Source organism: Dendropsophus ebraccatus, chromosome 1 (genome assembly GCF_027789765.1).
Source record: "Dendropsophus ebraccatus isolate aDenEbr1 chromosome 1, aDenEbr1.pat, whole genome shotgun sequence".
Classification (NCBI taxonomy): domain Eukaryota; kingdom Metazoa; phylum Chordata; class Amphibia; order Anura; family Hylidae; genus Dendropsophus; species Dendropsophus ebraccatus.
The window spans coordinates 96,674,418-96,693,926 of record NC_091454.1 but is presented as its reverse complement, the minus strand read 5'-3'; the positions used below and the strand labels follow the sequence as shown (position 1 = coordinate 96,693,926).

The window sequence follows — 19,509 nt, the reverse complement described above, 5'->3', positions numbered from 1 at the left end:
GTTTTTTCACTTTTGTGGGATTTCTCTTTTAAGGGTCCAAACTACAGTAACTGCACCATTAAAGGGGTTATCCAGGCTTTTAAAAAAACATGGCCGCTCTCCTCTAGAAACAGCACCACTCTTGTCTTTAGTTTGGGAGTGGTTGCAACTCCATTAAAGTAAATAGCGCTGAATTGCAATATCAAAACATACCTGTGCTGTTTTTACAAGAAAGTAACCGTGCTTTTTCCAATCTTGGATAATACTTTTAGTCACCTATTTGGTGACTACACAGAGCCACTAAGAATAATCTCCCTACTTTTAAAATGAGTGGGATTCCTAGGTGGTTGGCTCACACTACTCATTTACTGGTGAACCCCTTTTCTTTCCACCAATTTGTTAAAATCAATTGAACTTTTACCTTTTTTTTTATGTAACAAACATACAAACATTAATCTGGATAATCAGAGCATCATTCCCTTTTGCTTGGATTTGTTTTTTCTGAACTACTATATATATATAAAAAGGTTGTTTCATGCCATTTTAAGCTAATTTGTTTCTCTTCTTTTGCAGAATACTGCTGTACTTAGAAAAATGCCAGACATGCCAGTAACACTGCAACATACCCCTCCGGATGGAGGATGGGGATGGGTCATAGTTTTTGCATCTTTCATTTCAATTGGATTTTCATATGCTTTTCCTAAAGCCATTACAGTATTCTTCAAGGAAATCCAGGAGATATTCAACACTTCATATAGTGAGATTGCATGGATATCATCTATTATGCTGGCTGTTATGTATGCTGGGGGTAAGTTGAAAAATACTCTTTTTATGTTTGCAAAAATGTGGATTCTCTAAAATGTATAGATGGTTATGTATGGAGGGAAGACCTTCATGTCTCTATGACATCGAATTAGATTTAGATAAGGCAAGTTGATAATATTTTCTTCCGTCTAACGACTCTAGTTAGACAGATTTAATCATGTTAAGCCTTTAAAGTGAATCTGTCAGCTGAATTTTACATTCCAAACCTTTCTTAAACCTGAGTATGTAGCAAAATGCTTTTATTCTATAGTACACAGTACTAGGCGTAGAAGATTAAGTAAAATGTCGACTTTTCGCTGGCAAAGAGCAGGGTTGATATTGGCTACAGATTATAAGTAGCAAATAAGAAACATTACACATATGTTAAAGAGGTAAATATTAATATGCAATTGCTGTGTTTACACCTTGGCCCAGGCTGGGTTCACACTACGTACTGTATATTTCAGTCAGTATTGTGGTCCTCATATTGCAACCAAAACCAGGAGTGGATTAAAAACACAGAAATGATCTGTCCACACAATGTTGAAATTGAGTGGATGGCCGCCATATAACAGTAAATAAGTGCCATTATTTCAATATAACAGCCGTTGTTTTAAAATAACAGCAAATATTTGCCATTAAATGGCGGCCATCCACTCAATTTCACCATTGTGTGAACAGAGCCCTTCTGTGTTTTTAATCCACTCCCGGTTTTGGTTGCAATATGAGGACCACAATACTGACTGAAATATACGTAGTGTGAACCCAGTTAAAATAATAATGGACATTATTTGTATAATAACAGCAATTTTTATAAAATCACATCCATTATTTGTTGTTAAATGACGGATGTCCACTAAGAATGTCTGTCATTTTCACAGTGTGTGAACCAGGGCAGTTTCTAGGTCATTTTGGCAACAGGACGAATCTTGATAAAAAACAACTACCCCTTCATCCTCCATCGTCATACTTCTACCACCTTCATCCTCCTGCCCCTCCATCATACTACTACATCTTCATACTCTTGCTCCTCCATAATAATACTACTACCCCCTTCATCATCATACTACTACACCTTCATCTTCCTGCTCCTCCATAATTATAATACTACCCCCTTCATCCTCCTGCCCCTCCATCATAATATTACTACCCCCTTCATCCTCCTCCTGTCCCTTCATCATCATACAACTACCCCTTTATCCTTCATCGTCATACTTCTACCACCTTCATCCTCCTGCCCCTCCATCATACTACTAATGATAATACTACCCCCTTCATTCTTCTGCCCCTTTATCATCATACTACCCCTTCATCATCATAGTACTACACCCTTCATCCTCCTGCCCCTCCATCATCATACTACTACCCCTTCATCATCCTCCTGCCCATCCATCATCATACTACTACACTCTTCATCCTCCTGCCCCTCCATCATCATAGTACTACCCCTCTCATCATCCTGCTCCTCCATCATCATACTACTACCCCTTCATCCTCCTGCCCCTCCATCATCATAGTACTACCCCTCTCATCATCCTGCTCCTCCATCATCATACTTCTACACCCTTCATCCTCCTGCCCCTTCATCATCATACTACCCCTTCATCATCCTCCTGCCCTTCCATAATCATACTACTTCCCCTTCATCCTCCTGCCCCTCCATCATCATAGTACTACCCCTCTCATCATCCTGCTCCTCCATTATCATATTACTACCCCCTTCATCCTTCTTACCCTCCATCATCATAGTACTACCCCTTTCATCATCCTGCTCCTCCATCATCATACTATTACACCCTTCATCCTCCTGCCCCTCCATCATCATATTACCCCTTCATCATCCTCCTTCCCTTCCATCATCATACTACTACCTACTTCATCCTCCTGCCCTTCCATCAGCATAGTACTACCCCTCTCATCCCTCTACCCCTCCATCATCATACCAGTACCCCTTCAGCATCCTCCTGCCCCTTCATCATCATACCACTACATCTGTTTTTAAAACAAAAAAAAGTTATACTTACCTCACCTGTATGGTCCCTCTAGTCCCCCAGCGACTCCTTACCCTGCTGTACATGAGTGACATCACTCGCACTGGTGGGGGCGGTTCTTCCGTGGTGAGGGCGGAGCTTCCGGGACATAGTTTTTTCAGGGCTGTCTCCTCCGAATCGAGACAGTCCCGGCAAGTGCAACTATGAGAGAGCGATGTGCTTTGCTCCGGAGGGGAGGAAAAGGCAGGGGAGGGAGGGTGGGTGCTTAAAGCGGCCCAGGGAGATCAGAGGTGTCAGGAGGGAGGGTGACGCTGGCTGGCCACATCATGTGGGGTCCGGGGTCCAGCGTCCGCTCTGCTGCCTGAGAGGAGAGGTGGGGGGGTTGAATGAGCGGTGAGTGGGAGGGCCGGGTACTTCAGGTGGCTCAGAGAGATCAGAGGGGTCAGGAGGGTAGCACTGGCTGGCAACATCACGTGAGGTCCGGGAATCAGCTTCCGCTCTGCTGCCTGAGGGGAGTTTGAATGAGAAATGAGTGGGAGGGGCAGGCTGGGCTGCCGCCGGGCGCCCCCTAGCTGTCGGCGCCCCATGCGGTGGCCCAGCCTGCCCGGGCCTAGAAACGGCCCTGGTGTGAACATAGCCTAAAGGTGTAAAAATGGGGACGGGAGGGATGGAAAAAAATAGACCCAGCCCCCCCCCTTTTTTCCTCCTCCACAGCTTCTGTTCAGTTATGTCTGTTCTACCGTTCTCCTTTCTTTATCTTGATAAGAAGGGGGAGTAGTGGTCCTTTTTTTTTTTTTTTTTTTTTTTTTTTAGTAAATCACATTTTGGGCATTACTCATCCCCTTCTTCAGTAAGATAAGGTATAATAAGTTCATACACTAGTAGCAGACTGTGTAGAAACTACATACACAGTCAGTAGAAAATAGATTGCAGTTTGGGAGTACTGCTCCAATTTTTTATTTTATTATTTTGCCAGATATTAAATAATTACTTTATTACACACACAATAAATTCTCCTTCACATAAAGAATTTGTGGTTTTGATTTGCAGGCACTTCTTCTAACATATCACATATCCCTGACCTGACTTGTAATCTCAAGGACAAGTTTAGCGTACATCAAGAAGGGCACTGCAGCTTTTATGCAGAGCAGAATGTTAAGGAGCTTCTGATAATGTTTTACATTTACATTATTGGCCCAGAAACTAGGTATCTCAGAAGGAGAGAACATCTGTAACACATGCATTACATCCCCAGCTTCATGGAAGGGAAATTAGCTCTTCTAGGAACAGTTAAAATCAGCATTACATTTTGTCATATGGTTTAAATGTACTGTACCTTGCAAGTTAATATTTATGCAGCCATTTTAAAGAAGATTTAAGTTTAAAATTGTATTTCTGAACAAATGATTAAGTTAAATAATTAAGGGAATTGCCTGTTGCTTTATGAGAAAGACTTTTTCAATAATTATTCTGTTTGAACAAGAAATACAACGTGTTATATAGAACCTAAACCTATTCAACAAACATGAGGAGGAGAGAAGAAAGGCTGCCATTACTGCTTCAGGGATCATTTGGCCTGCATTTCCCATTACAACCGGTTTTGTGGGTAGATGTATGAGTCTGATATTTAAATAACCACAAAGAAGTGAATCATGTGAAAAGGCTGCCATCTCAAGCAAGTATTGTAGAATGGGTGTGTAAATAGGTGTTCATTTTAGGCAAATAGAAAAGGGATGCAAAATAATTCTTGAACTATGATGTAAGCTGTTTCAGTGTGCAGTGTTGTCTTCCTAGCAATGTATGCAGCTGGAGACACGTAGGCAGGTAGGCAGACAGAAACACAGCTGGACTTACGGCTGGAACCAGGATAGTAGAAACAGGCTGGAATCGAAGGCAGCAGGAACCAGGAATAACACACACATAGCAGGAACCCTGGGCTGGAACCACGGGCAGGAACCACGGGAGAGCTGGGACCACACACTATGGGAAGCATGCAGAGGCTCCAACACTAGGGTCAGAACGAGGCATGAATTTAGAGGGAGTTGTTTAGGTGCATCAAACAATTAGAGGTGTACTACCTCTTTAAATCTAACAGAGACAGCGCAAGCGTCCCTGGGGGGTGAAGCGCATGAGCCAACAGGGGAGATGCCTAGGACAGTGAGCAGGGGCGCACACATGTGAGGCGCCATGCAAACCTGAAGGGGTTTCAGCACAGGGCCCCTGTATGGGGTCCGGCATCCACATGTGACTGGGAGCGGGGGGGAGCTGCAGCGGCCCAGAGAAGGGACCTTCACCTCGGCCGTGACAGTTTATAAAACCCCTACTTGTTTTGTTACTTGTCTTAATAATTTACATTTAGGCGAGGTTCACACACAGTATAATAAAAACAAAATACAACCATAACATGAAGGGAATGGAAACATGTCTATCTTTGCACACATAGTAAAAGTAAACTTTTTTTTTACAGTGCCTGCAAAGATGGTTTTTCATAGACTTTAATATATATTTTTTTCTTTATTTTATGGTCATATTTTGCTTTCATTTTACAGTGTGTGTGTCAGGAATGTGCAGCAAGTCTGGTGTGAAATGTGCCTGTTTTTCCTTTTTGGCTGACACACCCATTTTCCTTTCAGCCTCCTGGCAATAGTGGAGTTACACTGCTCACTACTAGCCTTGATTGCTGCAGCTGAGCAGAGTTGTTTGATTGACACATGCCTCTGCCTTTCCAGAACCTTGAGGATCAGAGCGCCGGTCCAATAAGGATCCAGACCGGGCTATTGGTCCTCATAAATGAAAGCAGAACCAGTTTTCCCTGCTGGCAATTAAGGTTCATACCCTAATCCCAGCTCCCCTGTTTATTCCTGTGATCCCCGTTCCTAACCCCTCTGTTTGCTTGACTCGCTACCTGACCTCCCGCTTGACCTTTGACTATCCGTTTGATCCCTGATTTTGTACTTTGTTGCCTGTTTGGTTCTGACTTGGCTTGTCGACTCTCCTTTGTTGTATTTGTCTGTCTGTCTTGTTCGGTGTTACTGTTACTAAGTGTAGGGCACGTCTTCGTGGTTGTCCGCAGCCACCTAGGGCCGACTGAGGCAAGTAGGTAGGGACAGTCTTAGGTTCCACTGTTTCGACTTGTCTCTACCTCCTAGTCCTGACAGAGTGGACCTAGCCTGAGTGTTGTGAATTGATATACTGATGGCTGGTATAATAGAGCTACAAAGATAGGGGAATTGCTTGTGACTGGCTGGGACAGAGAGCAAGATGCCTGTCGTATTGGATCTTAGAAGAAAGCTGTTAATATAAAAGAAATTTGAAGTCATGTTATTGTGGTTGGATGGTATACACTATTTGATCAGACGTATGCTAAGAAACACATTTTTATAGCAGTATTGCAATGTAAAAATATCTATATTTTGCATATATCGTATCATCTGCAGTGTGCTACTGTACTTTTTAGGTCTACACATCCCAAAGGATTTTCTACCCATAGTTTTGAACTTTCTTTTTTCAAGATATTATATTAGAAATCTAAAAATATACTTGAATAAAAAATTGTATGTAGATAAATAGATTATAATATATGTATATATATATGTATATATGTATATATATGTATATATGTATACAGTGTCGGACTGGGGTACCTTGGGCCCACCAGGGAATTTAATTCTAGGGGTCCACCCTACATATACCAAATAGAACCAAACCTTTGCACAGCGCTGTATATGTTACCAGCAATGCTGGCAGTATAGGATGCCACATAAGTATCTTGAAAGGAGAAGTCCCACTAAAGGGAAACTCCAGGTAGAGGTTAAAAAAAATGAAACTTCTGCAGAAGCATATAGTATTACTTACCCATCTATTCCATTTTTGAAACTACCAAAAATCCATTTGTTTTGGGGGGTTTTGTTCTGTTTTGTGTTTCTGCATTTCCTGGTTTATCAGTTGTACACAGTACTACAGGTTCCAGAATGCAATGCTTTCCTTCAGCTGTTCATCACAGTCCACCACCCTGCACATTCCCCGCCCAAAGCTGCTGCAGAACATTTAGGCTGTGTTCACACATTGCAGTTTCATTGTGTAACTGAATTATTTGCATTGTATTCTCTACCTGTAACACCACACAGCACGCTGCATTCTCTACCTGTAACATCACACAGCACACTGTATTTTCTACCTGTAACATCACACAGCACACTGTATTCTCTACCTGTAACACCACACAGCACACTGTATTCTCTACCTGTAACACCACACAGCGCGCTGTATTCTCTACCTGTAACACCACACAGCACGCTGTATTCTCTACCTGTAACACCACACAGCACACTGTATTCTCTACCTGTAACACCACACAGCACACTGTATTCTCTACCTGTAACACCACATAGCACACTGTATTCTCTACCTGTAACACCACACAGCACACTGTATTCTCTACCTGTAAGACCACACAGCACACTGTATTCTCTACCTGTAACACCACATAGCACACTGTATTCTCTACCTGTAACACCACACAGCACGCTGTATGCTCTACCTGTAACACCACACAGCACGCTGTATTCTCTACCTGTAACACCACACAGCGCGCTGTATTCTCTACCTGTAACACCACACAGCACACTGTATTCTCTACCTGTAACACCACACAGCACACTGTATTCTCTACCTGTAACACCACACAGCACGCTGTATTCTCTACCTGTAACACCACACAGCACGCTGTATTCTCTACCTGTAACACCACACAGCACGCTGTATTCTCTACCTGTAACACCACACAGCACGCTGTATTCTCTACCTGTAACACCACACAGCACGCTGTATTCTCTACCTGTAACACCACACAGCACACTGTATTCTCTACCTGTAACACCACACAGCACGCTGTATTCTCTACCTGTAACACCACAAAGCACGCTGTATTCTCTACCTGTAACACCACACAGCACGCTGTATTCTCTACCTGTAACACCACACAGCACACTGTATTCTCTACCTGTAACACCACACAGCGCGCTGTATTCTCTACCTGTAACACCACACAGCACGCTGTATTGTCTACCTGTAACACCACACAGCACGCTGTATTCTCTACCTGTAACACCACACAGCACGCTGTATTCTCTACCTGTAACACCACATAGCACGCTGTATTCTCTACCTGTAACACCACACAGCACGCTGTATTCTCTACCTGTAACACCACACAGCACGCTGTATTCTCTACCTGTAACACCACACAGCACGCTGTATTCTCTACCTGTAACACCACACAGCACGCTGTATTCTCTACCTGTAACACCACACAGCACGCTGTATTCTCTACCTGTAACACCACACAGCACGCTGTATTCTCTACCTGTAACACCACACAGCACGCTGTATTCTCTACCTGTAACACCAGACAGCACGCTGTATTCTCTACCTGTAACACCACACAGCACGCTGTATTCTCTACCTGTAACACCACACAGCACACTGTATTCTCTACCTATAACACCACACAGCACGCTGTATTCTCTACCTGTAACACCACACAGCACGCTGTATTCTCTACCTGTAACACCACACAGCGCGCTGTATTCTCTACCTGTAACACCACACAGCACGCTGTATTCTCTACCTGTAACACCACACAGCACACTGTATTCTCTACCTGTAACACCACACAGCACGCTGTATTCTCTACCTGTAACACCACACAGCACGCTGTGTTCTCTACCTGTAACACCACACAGCACGCTGTATTCTCTACCTGTAACACCAGACAGCACGCTGTATTCTCTACCTGTAACTCCACACAGCACGCTGTATTCTCTACCTGTAACACCACACAGCACACTGTATTCTCTACCTGTAACACCACACAGCACGCTGTATTCTCTACCTGTAACACCACACAGCACACTGTATTCTCTACCTGTAATACCACACAGCACACTGTATTCTCTACCTGTAACACCACAAAGCACGCTGTATTCTCTACCTGTAACACCACACAGCACGCTGTATTCTCTACCTGTAACACCACACAGCGCACTGTATTCTCTCAAAGTCAAAGAAGAATCAGCTCACCCTCTGCATACACGCTGTGTGCTGCCAGATAGCCCCAGGATAGGAGCACGTGTAGTGGTATCGCGGGCCGTTATCCGTAGTAGATTCCAAACAAGTAGTGGTTCACAGCTCCATAAAAACTTTCAATCTTTATTCGGGATTTCCTTCTAAAATAATAAGTAAAAGCATAGCAGCGCCTGTACAGCACTGTATTCTCTACCTGTAACACCACACAGCGCACTGTATTCTCTACCTGTAATACTACACAGCACACTGTATTCTCTACCTGTAATACCACACAGCACACTGTATTCTCTACCTGTAACACCACACAGCACGCTGTATTCTCTACCTGTAACACCACACAGCACACTGTATTCTCTACCTAAAACATCACACAGCACACTGTATTCTCTACCTGTAACACCACACAGCACGCTGTATTCTCTACCTGTAACACAACAGAGCACACTGTATTCTCTACCTGTAACACCACACAGCACGCAGTATTCTCTACCTGTAACACCACACAGAAAACAAGTTTTTCTTATCCGGAGTCCCCCTTTAAACTGACAAATCTCAGGCAGGAACATAATAACGAAAGTATACTTACCTGTACCCGTGCCCTCGTATCTTTTTGCACTTACGCTGTTTACTGTGCATGATCAGGAATGTGATCGTTTAATAGTTCGGGAGAATATGCAAGCGGTGATACCAAATATGTTTATTTATTTATTTGTATTCATAAAATAGGAAAAGGGAGGTGATTTTTTTTTTTTAAAAAAAGCAAGAATGGGAGGTATTTCAGTATGAATTTTGGGAGTCTATGTAGAACAGATGGTATAAAGTGGCCTCCATCATAATTATATGGGAAGGTATGAAGGTCATGGAGCAAAAAGAATAAAAACGTGGTGTGAACAAGACCTTAATATGGTGCATTTTTATGGTGCGTTTACACAGAGATTTATCTGACAGATTTCTGAAGCCAAAGCCAGGAACAGACTATAAACAGGGTGCAGGTCATAAAGGAAAGACTGAGATTCCCTGTCTTTTCAAGTCCATTCGTGACTTTGGCTTCCAAAATTGGTCAGATAAATCTGCCTGTGTAAACGCACCATTACACTGTCTAGTTTAAGTTTCCACTGTCAAGCTAATTGACTTTCTTATTTAATTTAAAGAGGTACTCTGGCAAAAACTTTTTTCTTCTCAAACCAACTGGTGTCTGAAAGTTATATAGATTTTTAAATTACTTCTATTTAAAAGTCTTCCAGTACTTATCAGCTGTTGTATGTCCTGCAGGAAGTGCTGTGTTCTTTCCAGGCTGACACAGTGCACAGTCTCTGCTGCCACCTCTGTCCATGACAGGAACTCTCCAGAGCAGTAGCAAATCCCCATAGAAAACCTCTTCTACTCTGGACAGTTTATGTCATGAACAGAGGTGGCAGCAGAGAACACTGAGTCAGACTGGAGAGAATACACCACTTCCTGCGGGACATACAGCAGCTGATAAGTAATGTTTTTTTAAATAAAAGTTAAATATAAATCTTTATACACCAGTTGATTTAAAAAGAAAAAAAAGTACCAATTTAATTCTACTGAATTCACTACAAATGTGAACCAAGATTAAGACTGTTGCACATCTTCTTGCTTTTTGGTGTTTTTTCTGGCACTTTTTCTGCCATGTTCTCATTTTAGTGTGAAGTTAGTTTAGTTCTAATTTTATCCCCTGTGGGGCTTTTCGGTACAAATCATGTGATTCTTTATTATGTGATTCCAGCTTTTATGTTGAAGAACTGGGGAAAAAACACTAATTTCCATATAGACATGACAATATTCCCCCCTATAGAAGCTTGTGGCAAAACACAAAAAACCCACCATAGCAGAAAACTGTCCTATGGGTGTTGTGTTTCGATTTTCCCCACTGACTAACATCTGGGCTCTGTGTTTTTGAACCCCAAAAATGCTATATTAGAAAAGAAAAGGGGAAGGGCGCCTCCTAGTGCAGAGAATGTCTCTCAATGCGCTCACCTTATTGTGTTGTGCAACGATTATAGGCACAACATATATATCACACATAATTCCAATACCGCAGCTCAGCACAGGACCATCCACACAGCGTATGGAGTAGATGCATGAAAAACAACAGGGTCCTTAGAAGACTTTAGGAGCCAAGTAAGATCCTCCACAATGCATAGCGCAGGTATATGTACTAGGAAGGGGTGGTCAATGGTAAGCTCCGTATTTACGGTTACCGAAAAATATGACTCCCAACCAAAGTAGTGACAAAAAACAATAAAGGAGATTTATTAAAAGTAGCGACGCTTTTCGGCACTATCATCCATCAGTGCCTTTCTCAAGCCTAAAATACTATATGACATATTTCTGAAAAACGCCTAGTCTGAGTCCAGCCATATAGTACATGAGAACATATTCCTCTCCTAGTTATTCACAGTATAAGGGATAACAACCTATAGAGAATTAATAAAGCACTGTCCCCACTGTTTATTTGAGGGGGATGTTTCCGACATTCTCATAACCACTGGGACCCCAACCAATCAGCTTGATATCCCCTATCCTGTGGATTTTGCAGGGGGGGGGCAGCTACCTAGGCCACACCTGCATGTATGGGTGTGAGGGCACAATACTCTGCCTTGCCCCTGATCCTGCCCACACACACGAGAGCCACTGGGTTATGTATATATGATGTATATTTATGGTGGTGTCCATGTTGCTATGATTGGTGTGACCCTGTCACTTGATAAAACCTTTTGCCAAGCCTTGTAGATGTAGGTATAAGCCTTGTGATACATGTTTTTTCTTCAAGATTTGAGTGTTCCTTTAATCCAGGGATATGCACATTCAAGCAGGAGTTCCACCAGCCACCGCTCTATACTACTTTTGCGTATTGTGCAGGTGATATATTTGTGTAGCAGGCAGATGTCCAGCTTTATGACATGGACTCCCAACTCCCCCAGCTTAAACCAAAAAATGCAAAATAAAGACACAACACATTGTAATCAGGTGTCAAAGGGTCCGAATTTTATTTAGAATTACATGACAATGAAAATGGCAGACCCCCAACTCACGAAGAGTCACCCTCCAGCACTCAGGCGAGGAAAAAACCCCTGTGGGGGAAACCTCGAGGAAGCCATGGCTGGAGAGCTGCCCCTCCCTTGAGCTTAGAGGGTAATACCATACTAAAAGTATAATAAACTGGATGTGAGAGAGATGAGGCTGCAATATCTGTCACCTTATTGATGGCTAGGCGGCTTTATCTCTTCTCCTTCACAGATCCAGGTCCCCTGCTAGAACCTCCAAATTTCATCAAGGGTAGGGGGCAGTAAATTAGTCAAGCTCAAGGTCCTCTGGCGCATCCAAGATGGCACTGATTAGGGTGCGGTGCATTGCTTTATGGAACCTTCTTTATGACATAAGCGCTTGTCATCACAGTGCATGGTTGCCATGGTTACTGCAGGTAAACACATCTAAAGCTTTAACCCATTAATGACTGGCGATGTGCCTTACCTCAGAGGTCACTAAACACACTTATGACCAAGCAGACAGCCTATGGTTAGGCCACACTAAGAACACTCAATAATATGGTTTGATGTGGAGCATAGCAACCAATCACAGCTCAGCTTTTGTTTTTCAAATTACTCTGGTAAAATAAAAGCTGAACTGTGATTGGTTGCCATGCACAATTTAGACAGTCTAATTTGCCCATAGCAACCAATCAAAGCTCAGCTTTAATTTTATAAGAGCTTGTTAATATATGAAAGGTGATCTGTGATTGGTTGCTATAGGCGAATCAGATTGTGTTTTGTCTCTGGCAGGTTAATAAAAGTGCTCCATTGCTGTAAAATCTGATGATGATGATGACTGAAAACACATGACATCAAGCTTCCCCATAATGCTTTGCAGTCAGCCCTTCCTCCATACCTTCCAACTTTTTGGAGGGACACTTTGGTTCACAGACATTTCTATACACAGTTTAGAAAACCACTGGTATACAGTTATATACAGCAGATTTGTTAACATGAATGAGACAGCTGACAATCTGATTTCTTTGTATGTGGAAAGGGCAGCCAAAGAGTATTACTACATTACCCAGGCTGTCATAGGTGATCACCCGATTAGTTGATCAATGGAGAAACTGCACTGACTGTACAAAAGGGGCTGTCAAATTGTTTAAAAGTAAAATAGCCCACAGTATTAAAGGGGTACTCCAGCAAAAAAATATTTCAAATAAACTGGGCCAAAAATTTGTACTTTACTTCTATCAAAAAAGTCTCCAGTCTTCCAGTACTTATTAGCTGCTGTATGTTCAGCAGGAAGTGGTTATTCTTTCCAGTCTGACACATTAATATCTGCTGCCAAAGTAAGTAACTGTCCAAAGTAAGTTCCTGGCATGGACAAAGGTGGAAGCAGAGAGCAATGTGTCGGACTGAAAAGAATACACCACTTCCTGCAGGACACACAGCAGCTGATAAGTACTGGAAGGCTTGAGGGTTTTTAGTAGAAGTAAATAAAAAATCTATATAACTTTGTGACACCAGTTGATTTGAAAGATTTTTTTCTTAGCATGACATCCCCTATCCTATGGATTTTAGGGGGAGCACCACCTTGGGCCCACCTGGGAATTTGATTCTTGGGGCCCACTATACCTTACACCAGATATAATAAGCACCAAACCTTTCACATTACTATAGTGACCTTGCACAGAGCTGTGTATGTGACCAGCGATGCTGGCTCACTACTAGTAACTCTTCAGTCAGTCTATCCGAACAGCATAACTTGCCACTTAAGTTTCTTGAAAGGAGAAGTCCCATGAAACTAACAAATCTCAGGTAGGCAGGGGGGTGCAGGAACATAATAAAGAAAGTATACTTACCCATCCCTGTGCCCCCAAAGATCTCCCTTAATGTGCCCGCTCAGCCAATCACTGACTGGGGATGGACACCGCTGCAGTTATTGACTGGCTGAGCAGGCAATCCATCAGGCAAGTATGTGACATTGAGCTGGGCCTGTGACATACACAGAATCTGTTAAAAAATGACTGAAAAACTTCCAGCAGCTGTGGGAGAGAGCGCGGTCCAGGGGCACAGGGACTGGTGAGTATAGTTTTTAATTATCTTCCCACACTCCACTGCCTGCCTGTCATTTGTTACGAGACTTCTGTCAGCTGTAATTCGCGTTCCAAACTGCTGACACTGTTAGATGCTGTTAGGTCAAGAAGACACATAGTACCTTACATATATTTGTCTGTGCTTCTATAGCACAGAAATAGTTTTTATTCTCTGGTAGAAAGAGTCAGACAGGGAGGCCCACCTCCTGCCAGGGGCCCACCAAGGGGTAGGGCCCACCGGGGGATTCCCCTGTTCCCCTGTAGGCCAGTCCGAGCTTGTAAGTATATGTATATTCACACTAGCAATGGCTTCTCCTGGGCTGAATAAGCCTACAACTGGGCAGATAGGAGCCAAATGATCTATTTTTTTGTCCCAAAGCTGCTATACAAGAGATCATTTGGCTCCTATCTGGCCAGTTGTAGGCTTATTCAGCCCAGGAGAGGCCATTGCTAGTGTGAAAATGCTAGAGTAGGGACCATGTCTCGAGCACGCCCTAATGTGGCGACATGGTACACTCTGTTTGATCAAATAGTTTGCTAAGATCCTCACTTTTTTATATCTACAGAGCAGGTGTTTACCGTGTGTACGCTGGGAGGAGTATATACGGTAAGCCCTTGCACCTGTGGGTTGCTGCTGCACATTCTGTTTTTTTTGTCTGTACTTTATTCACACTGCAGGTGGCACGCTGCTCGTGGCTAGAGTCATAGATGTGCGGCCAATCTTCTCTCTCTCTCTCTATATATATATATATATATATATATATATATATATATATACAGTATATATATATATATATGTATATATCCACAAACAATACATGACATCAAACCAACAATAGGATAGCACAAATCCACAATAGCACCTCTAATATGCCTGCCCACATGTGGAGATGTGGCCAAATCAGCTAATAAGTCACATGCTCAACTGTCTAAGAGGAAATGAGGAATAAGGTTCCTGCACACAAAACACAGTTGAAGATGCTGCCAACACAAGCAGATTAATGATGCAATGAACGATGTTGGTGTGCTTAGGTCCATGTGCAAGTAGAACAAGTGGCCACAGTGTAACAGAACAATAAGGATCCAGAATCCCTTAAAATGCTATCAGTGGTGGTCCAGTGGTGGAATCGGGGTGGGGGGTTGGTGTACTATGGAAAATCCATCATACTTACAGTACTGGCTGGGGCCTCAGCGGCACTCTGACACTGTCCTTCACTTGGTACTTACTGTACTTCAGCACAAAACAACTGGGCTCAGAAAACATTGATCGATGCAGTATATATGTACTGCATTGATCCCTATGAACAATCTTGAGAGTCTTCTAGTTGTACTATAAAATTGTGTAAAATATAGTTAATTATTTTAATTAAAAAAAAAAAAAATTTCCATATTCAATGTTTAAATTACCTCCTTTTCTGATAAAAAAACCCAAAACAGATTTATATATAAAGTAAACATATTTGCTATTGCCGTGTGCAGATTCGCTCAAACTATAAAATTATCACATTCCTGATCTTGCATGGTAAACGGTGTAAGTACAAATAAAAGGCCAAAGTGCAAAATTGTTGATTTTTGGTCACATTACATCACATCCATAAAAATGTGAATAAAAAGTGGTTTAAAAGGCACAAATTTTAAGCAAGACTGATAGATAGTTCAGATTATGGAACAAAAAGTGACCCCTTAAATAGCCCCATAGACCAAAAAATAAAAGCATTGTAAATACTTTTTTTTTTTTAAAGCTGTGAAATCAAATAAAAGGATTCTACTCCTGTAGTCAGTAAATAAGACAGGGAGTCCTTTACTGACAGGATTATAAAAGAAAAGATCTAGAGGAAAGGATAACCTGAGAGCCTAGACTTGCAGTAGATTAACTTAAGAAATTGAAGGAATTCCCACCTAAGCATCCATACCACTACCCAGGGAGAAATCATCAAAGTACCCTGAGTCTATTTCTAGGAGCCGTCCATATTGGCTTCAGGTCCGGCCTAGATATCCAGTGAAGTAACCCATCTGAGGCTGTCAGGTATAACATCTCAAGAACTGTACTATGTAATCTTAACAACTCTACAATACAATTACAATTTTCCTTAAGTACTACTACGCTTATCATTGTCTGGTTTTCTTAAACTGTCCCTGCTTTAACCAGACAATTTTATCAGGGAGTAACAAGATCTACAAGAACCATTATCAACCACCTAGGTGCAGCCCCCTTACAACCTTTATGGCAGACCCCCAGGAGTGAGAGATAGAGAGCTCAGAAGACCAGTGAAAAGACCTCTCTGCTATTTCCCTTTTAATCTAAATTGCTGCATGTCATGCAAAAAAAAAAAAAAAATCTCATATGGGTCTGTAGGTGAAAAATACAAACGCTGTGTCTTATTAAATATGAGGAGGGGGAAACTGTGCAAACATGAAAGTTGGGTTGGTCCTTAAGGGGTTGAAGTAGTGAGCAAGATTGCATTTAACAGAGGTATACCATTACTGATCCTTATTTCTGCACATAAAATAATGTGGGGGTTTGTTGTGCTTGTGTGTGAGCACTTTATAAAGTCAGTCTTGTGAATCCCCTTTAAGCTATCTTGTCTGAGATATTCAGAAGGTAGCAAAAGCTATATTAGTTACCTTTGGCCTTACTCTCTGTAAAACAGTTTGTAGTCTTGCTTTTTCCTTTCTCATGATTGAGACATACTTGTTTCTCTTTGTACTTGCCATTTATCTGTTTATTTAATTTAACTTGCAAGACAAATACAGATTAGCGTGACACGTAAGAAAGAACTTCGCACTAATGATTGTCTGGAAAACAATATTGGTGATCACGTGGTATTTCCTTATCAAAGTACTGTCAAAGTTTCTTAGTGAAATAAAAATATTTTATAGTTTTATTTGTAATGCCTCCTGACTCCTGACATTAAAAGGTCAGTTTTATATGCCCCCATGATTATCTCACAAGGCCCCATTTAAAGAAGGTGCAGTGAAGGAAATGTGTGTCTGAATAGACAACTGGGTGTTACCAGTTGGGTGGGGGTTGTCCTCACAATGTCACAGACTAGAAATGAGCGAGGTAGACAGAAATTCGTTTCTCGAGCTTCACAAATTTTCGATCAAACTTTTGATTTGCAAATCAAATGTAAAAAAATTTCATTAAAAACAGCCAAAACTACAGCAGCTACAATACTGGGACTATCACAAAAGGGTGAATTTGTTAAAACATGTTGTAAAAGTGTCAAAAATCGGAAAATCACAATTTAAAAAAAAGCCAATCAGCCAGCCAATCAGCAAGTCAATCATCTAATTTTCACCATTCCTCTCCTCTCTGTCCCTATATCACTCTGGTATTCTCCCCCTGCTCTGCTCTAACTGCCTGCTGTGATCCTTCTCTCTCCTCCACACACACACAGCTGACTGGCCACCTCTGTTACCGAACCCCTTATCTAGAGGGTGAGGGAGAGGTGCTGACATCACCCACAATCAGCCCTCCTGCCCTCTCTGTCTCTAAATCACTGTTAGTCTCTCCCTGCTCTGCGCTAACTGCCTGCTGCAATCCTGCTTTCTCCTTCACACACAGACGACTGGCTACCCCTGTTAACAAACAGCCTTATATAGAGGGGGAGGTGCTGACACCACCCACAATTATCCCTCCTATCCTGTCCATAAATCACTTTGTTAGTCTCTCCCTTCTCTGCTCTAAGGGCCAGTTCACACAGAGTAAAATTGGCAGAATACCACCGTGGAACTTTCTGTCGCAAAATCCCGCCTGTGACACTTTCTCTATGGGAGGGCTTACGCGACTCCGCTTATGTCATGTCAATTCTTTGAGCGAACAGCAGTGAAGAGCGGAGACGATTTTACTCTGTATGAACAGGCACTGCCTGCGGCGATCCTGCTCTCTCCACCACACACAGCCGTCAGGCCACCTCAGTTAAGAAACTGCCTTATGTAGAAGGTAAAGGGGAGGTGCTGACATCACAGAGGAGCCTTCAGCTGATTGGACAGGTGCTAGGGATTATGGTTAATCCCTTTCTCTCACCCAGTGATGCTCCAGACAGCATGTTGTTTTTTTGCAAATTTCCTTAACAAATCGGCGGGAATATGTCAACTGAGAGCTAGTTTTCAATCTCTCAATGAGCCCATGTAGCTTTGTAGTTAGTGTATGAGAATAACTTGCAATAACTAAAACTGGCTGGAAACATGGGCCAGTCCTTCCCCATTTTTTGGTCACAATTACAGTGAATCCATGCACAAGGCCTAGGTGCTGCCCATGGTGGGCAAGGGGGAGTAAGGACTCTTTTGTTGTGCATAGCAACGGACGCTGTTAAACTGCTGGCTGCCGGGCTGCATTTTGCACACATTTGTGCAGCCGATACCACTATATCAGCTGTAGGAATGTTCTTTCTTTACAATTAACTTGCAGCACCGTCAGGTGTGCCAGCAAATCAATTAATCATTTACTTCAATGCAAAGTGGGGCCACCGCCACACATTACATTGTGTGAACAGCTATTCTTACCGGATGCTTTTCATTGAACAGTGTCCTGAAATAATAGGCATGTACATTATTTTAACGCCCGTTCTTTAGTAAAATTATGATGCGTGAACACAGTGGGCGGCATTGCGTTAACCTCAGTGCAATGCTACCCCTGGAGCAAAGAACGGACGCTGATTCCATTGCAATCAGCATCCGTTCTTTACTTAAAAAGGATGACATGTGAACATAGCCTAAAGGAGCTCTATTTTTGAATAATGGAACATATTAAAATTGCATTAAACATAAAAAAGGAGCATTAGCTACAATAAAATAAACATTATATGAGACACTATATGTTAAGTGAAAATGTTGCCCAGTTAACCTCACTGGGACAACAAAGGTCCAATGCGAAACAAGATTCTCAGGCACAATATGGAAGTGATGCATTACCTACTGTGAACATCATAGATCATCATGCCAACTAGGATTAGATTATAACAATATATGGAGTATCTGGATCATGACCCCTATCCTTGAGTTTAAAAAAAAAGAAAGAAAGAAAAACCTTCGAATAAAGCTTTTAGACCAAATAAACAAACTGGTAACATATTAAATTACAGTTATATTATACATATATGTATATACTGTATATTTCATAGTTATAACTGTAGTTTAATGATACATTACTACTTTATAATTTACAGTGTTTATTACGCTACTGTACATACAGCATGATAGCATGAGTTGTGCTATTTATTTGACAAAATGAGTTTTGACATTTGCACTGGAGATTTTACTGTCTGCATCCTCCTCTCTCTCATTTCGTTTTAGTTCATTTATGTGTCCATCAAATCTTGGTGCAATTAAACTTTTATTTTCTCAAGCCGTGCTCCAGCTGCCCATGTAAGCCATATACTGTATGCGGTCATTGATAGATAACACAACTTTTGGATTGCTTGCTGCCAAAACGTATGAGAAATATTTGCAGACTCATCATCTTTACTATAAAGGAAAGCTTCTAAATAAGACAATAGAAGGTTTGCAATTACTGTCTATATGAGCCAATGGAACAAGAAGACATTT

General features: G+C 41.9%; 1 protein-coding gene across 5 annotated transcripts in view; it reads left to right on the top strand.

Annotated features, from left to right (window-relative positions):
• LOC138795971 (monocarboxylate transporter 2-like) overlaps positions 1 to 19,509 on the top strand; it is a 132,680-nt gene that overhangs the window by 92,781 nt on the left and 20,390 nt on the right. For all 5 annotated transcript variants that reach the window (XM_069975769.1, XM_069975805.1, XM_069975779.1 and 2 more), the window contains exon 2: positions 553 to 787. In XM_069975769.1, coding sequence (XP_069831870.1) covers positions 553 to 787 — 235 coding nt within the window. The remainder of the gene's footprint in view (positions 1 to 552; positions 788 to 19,509) is intronic.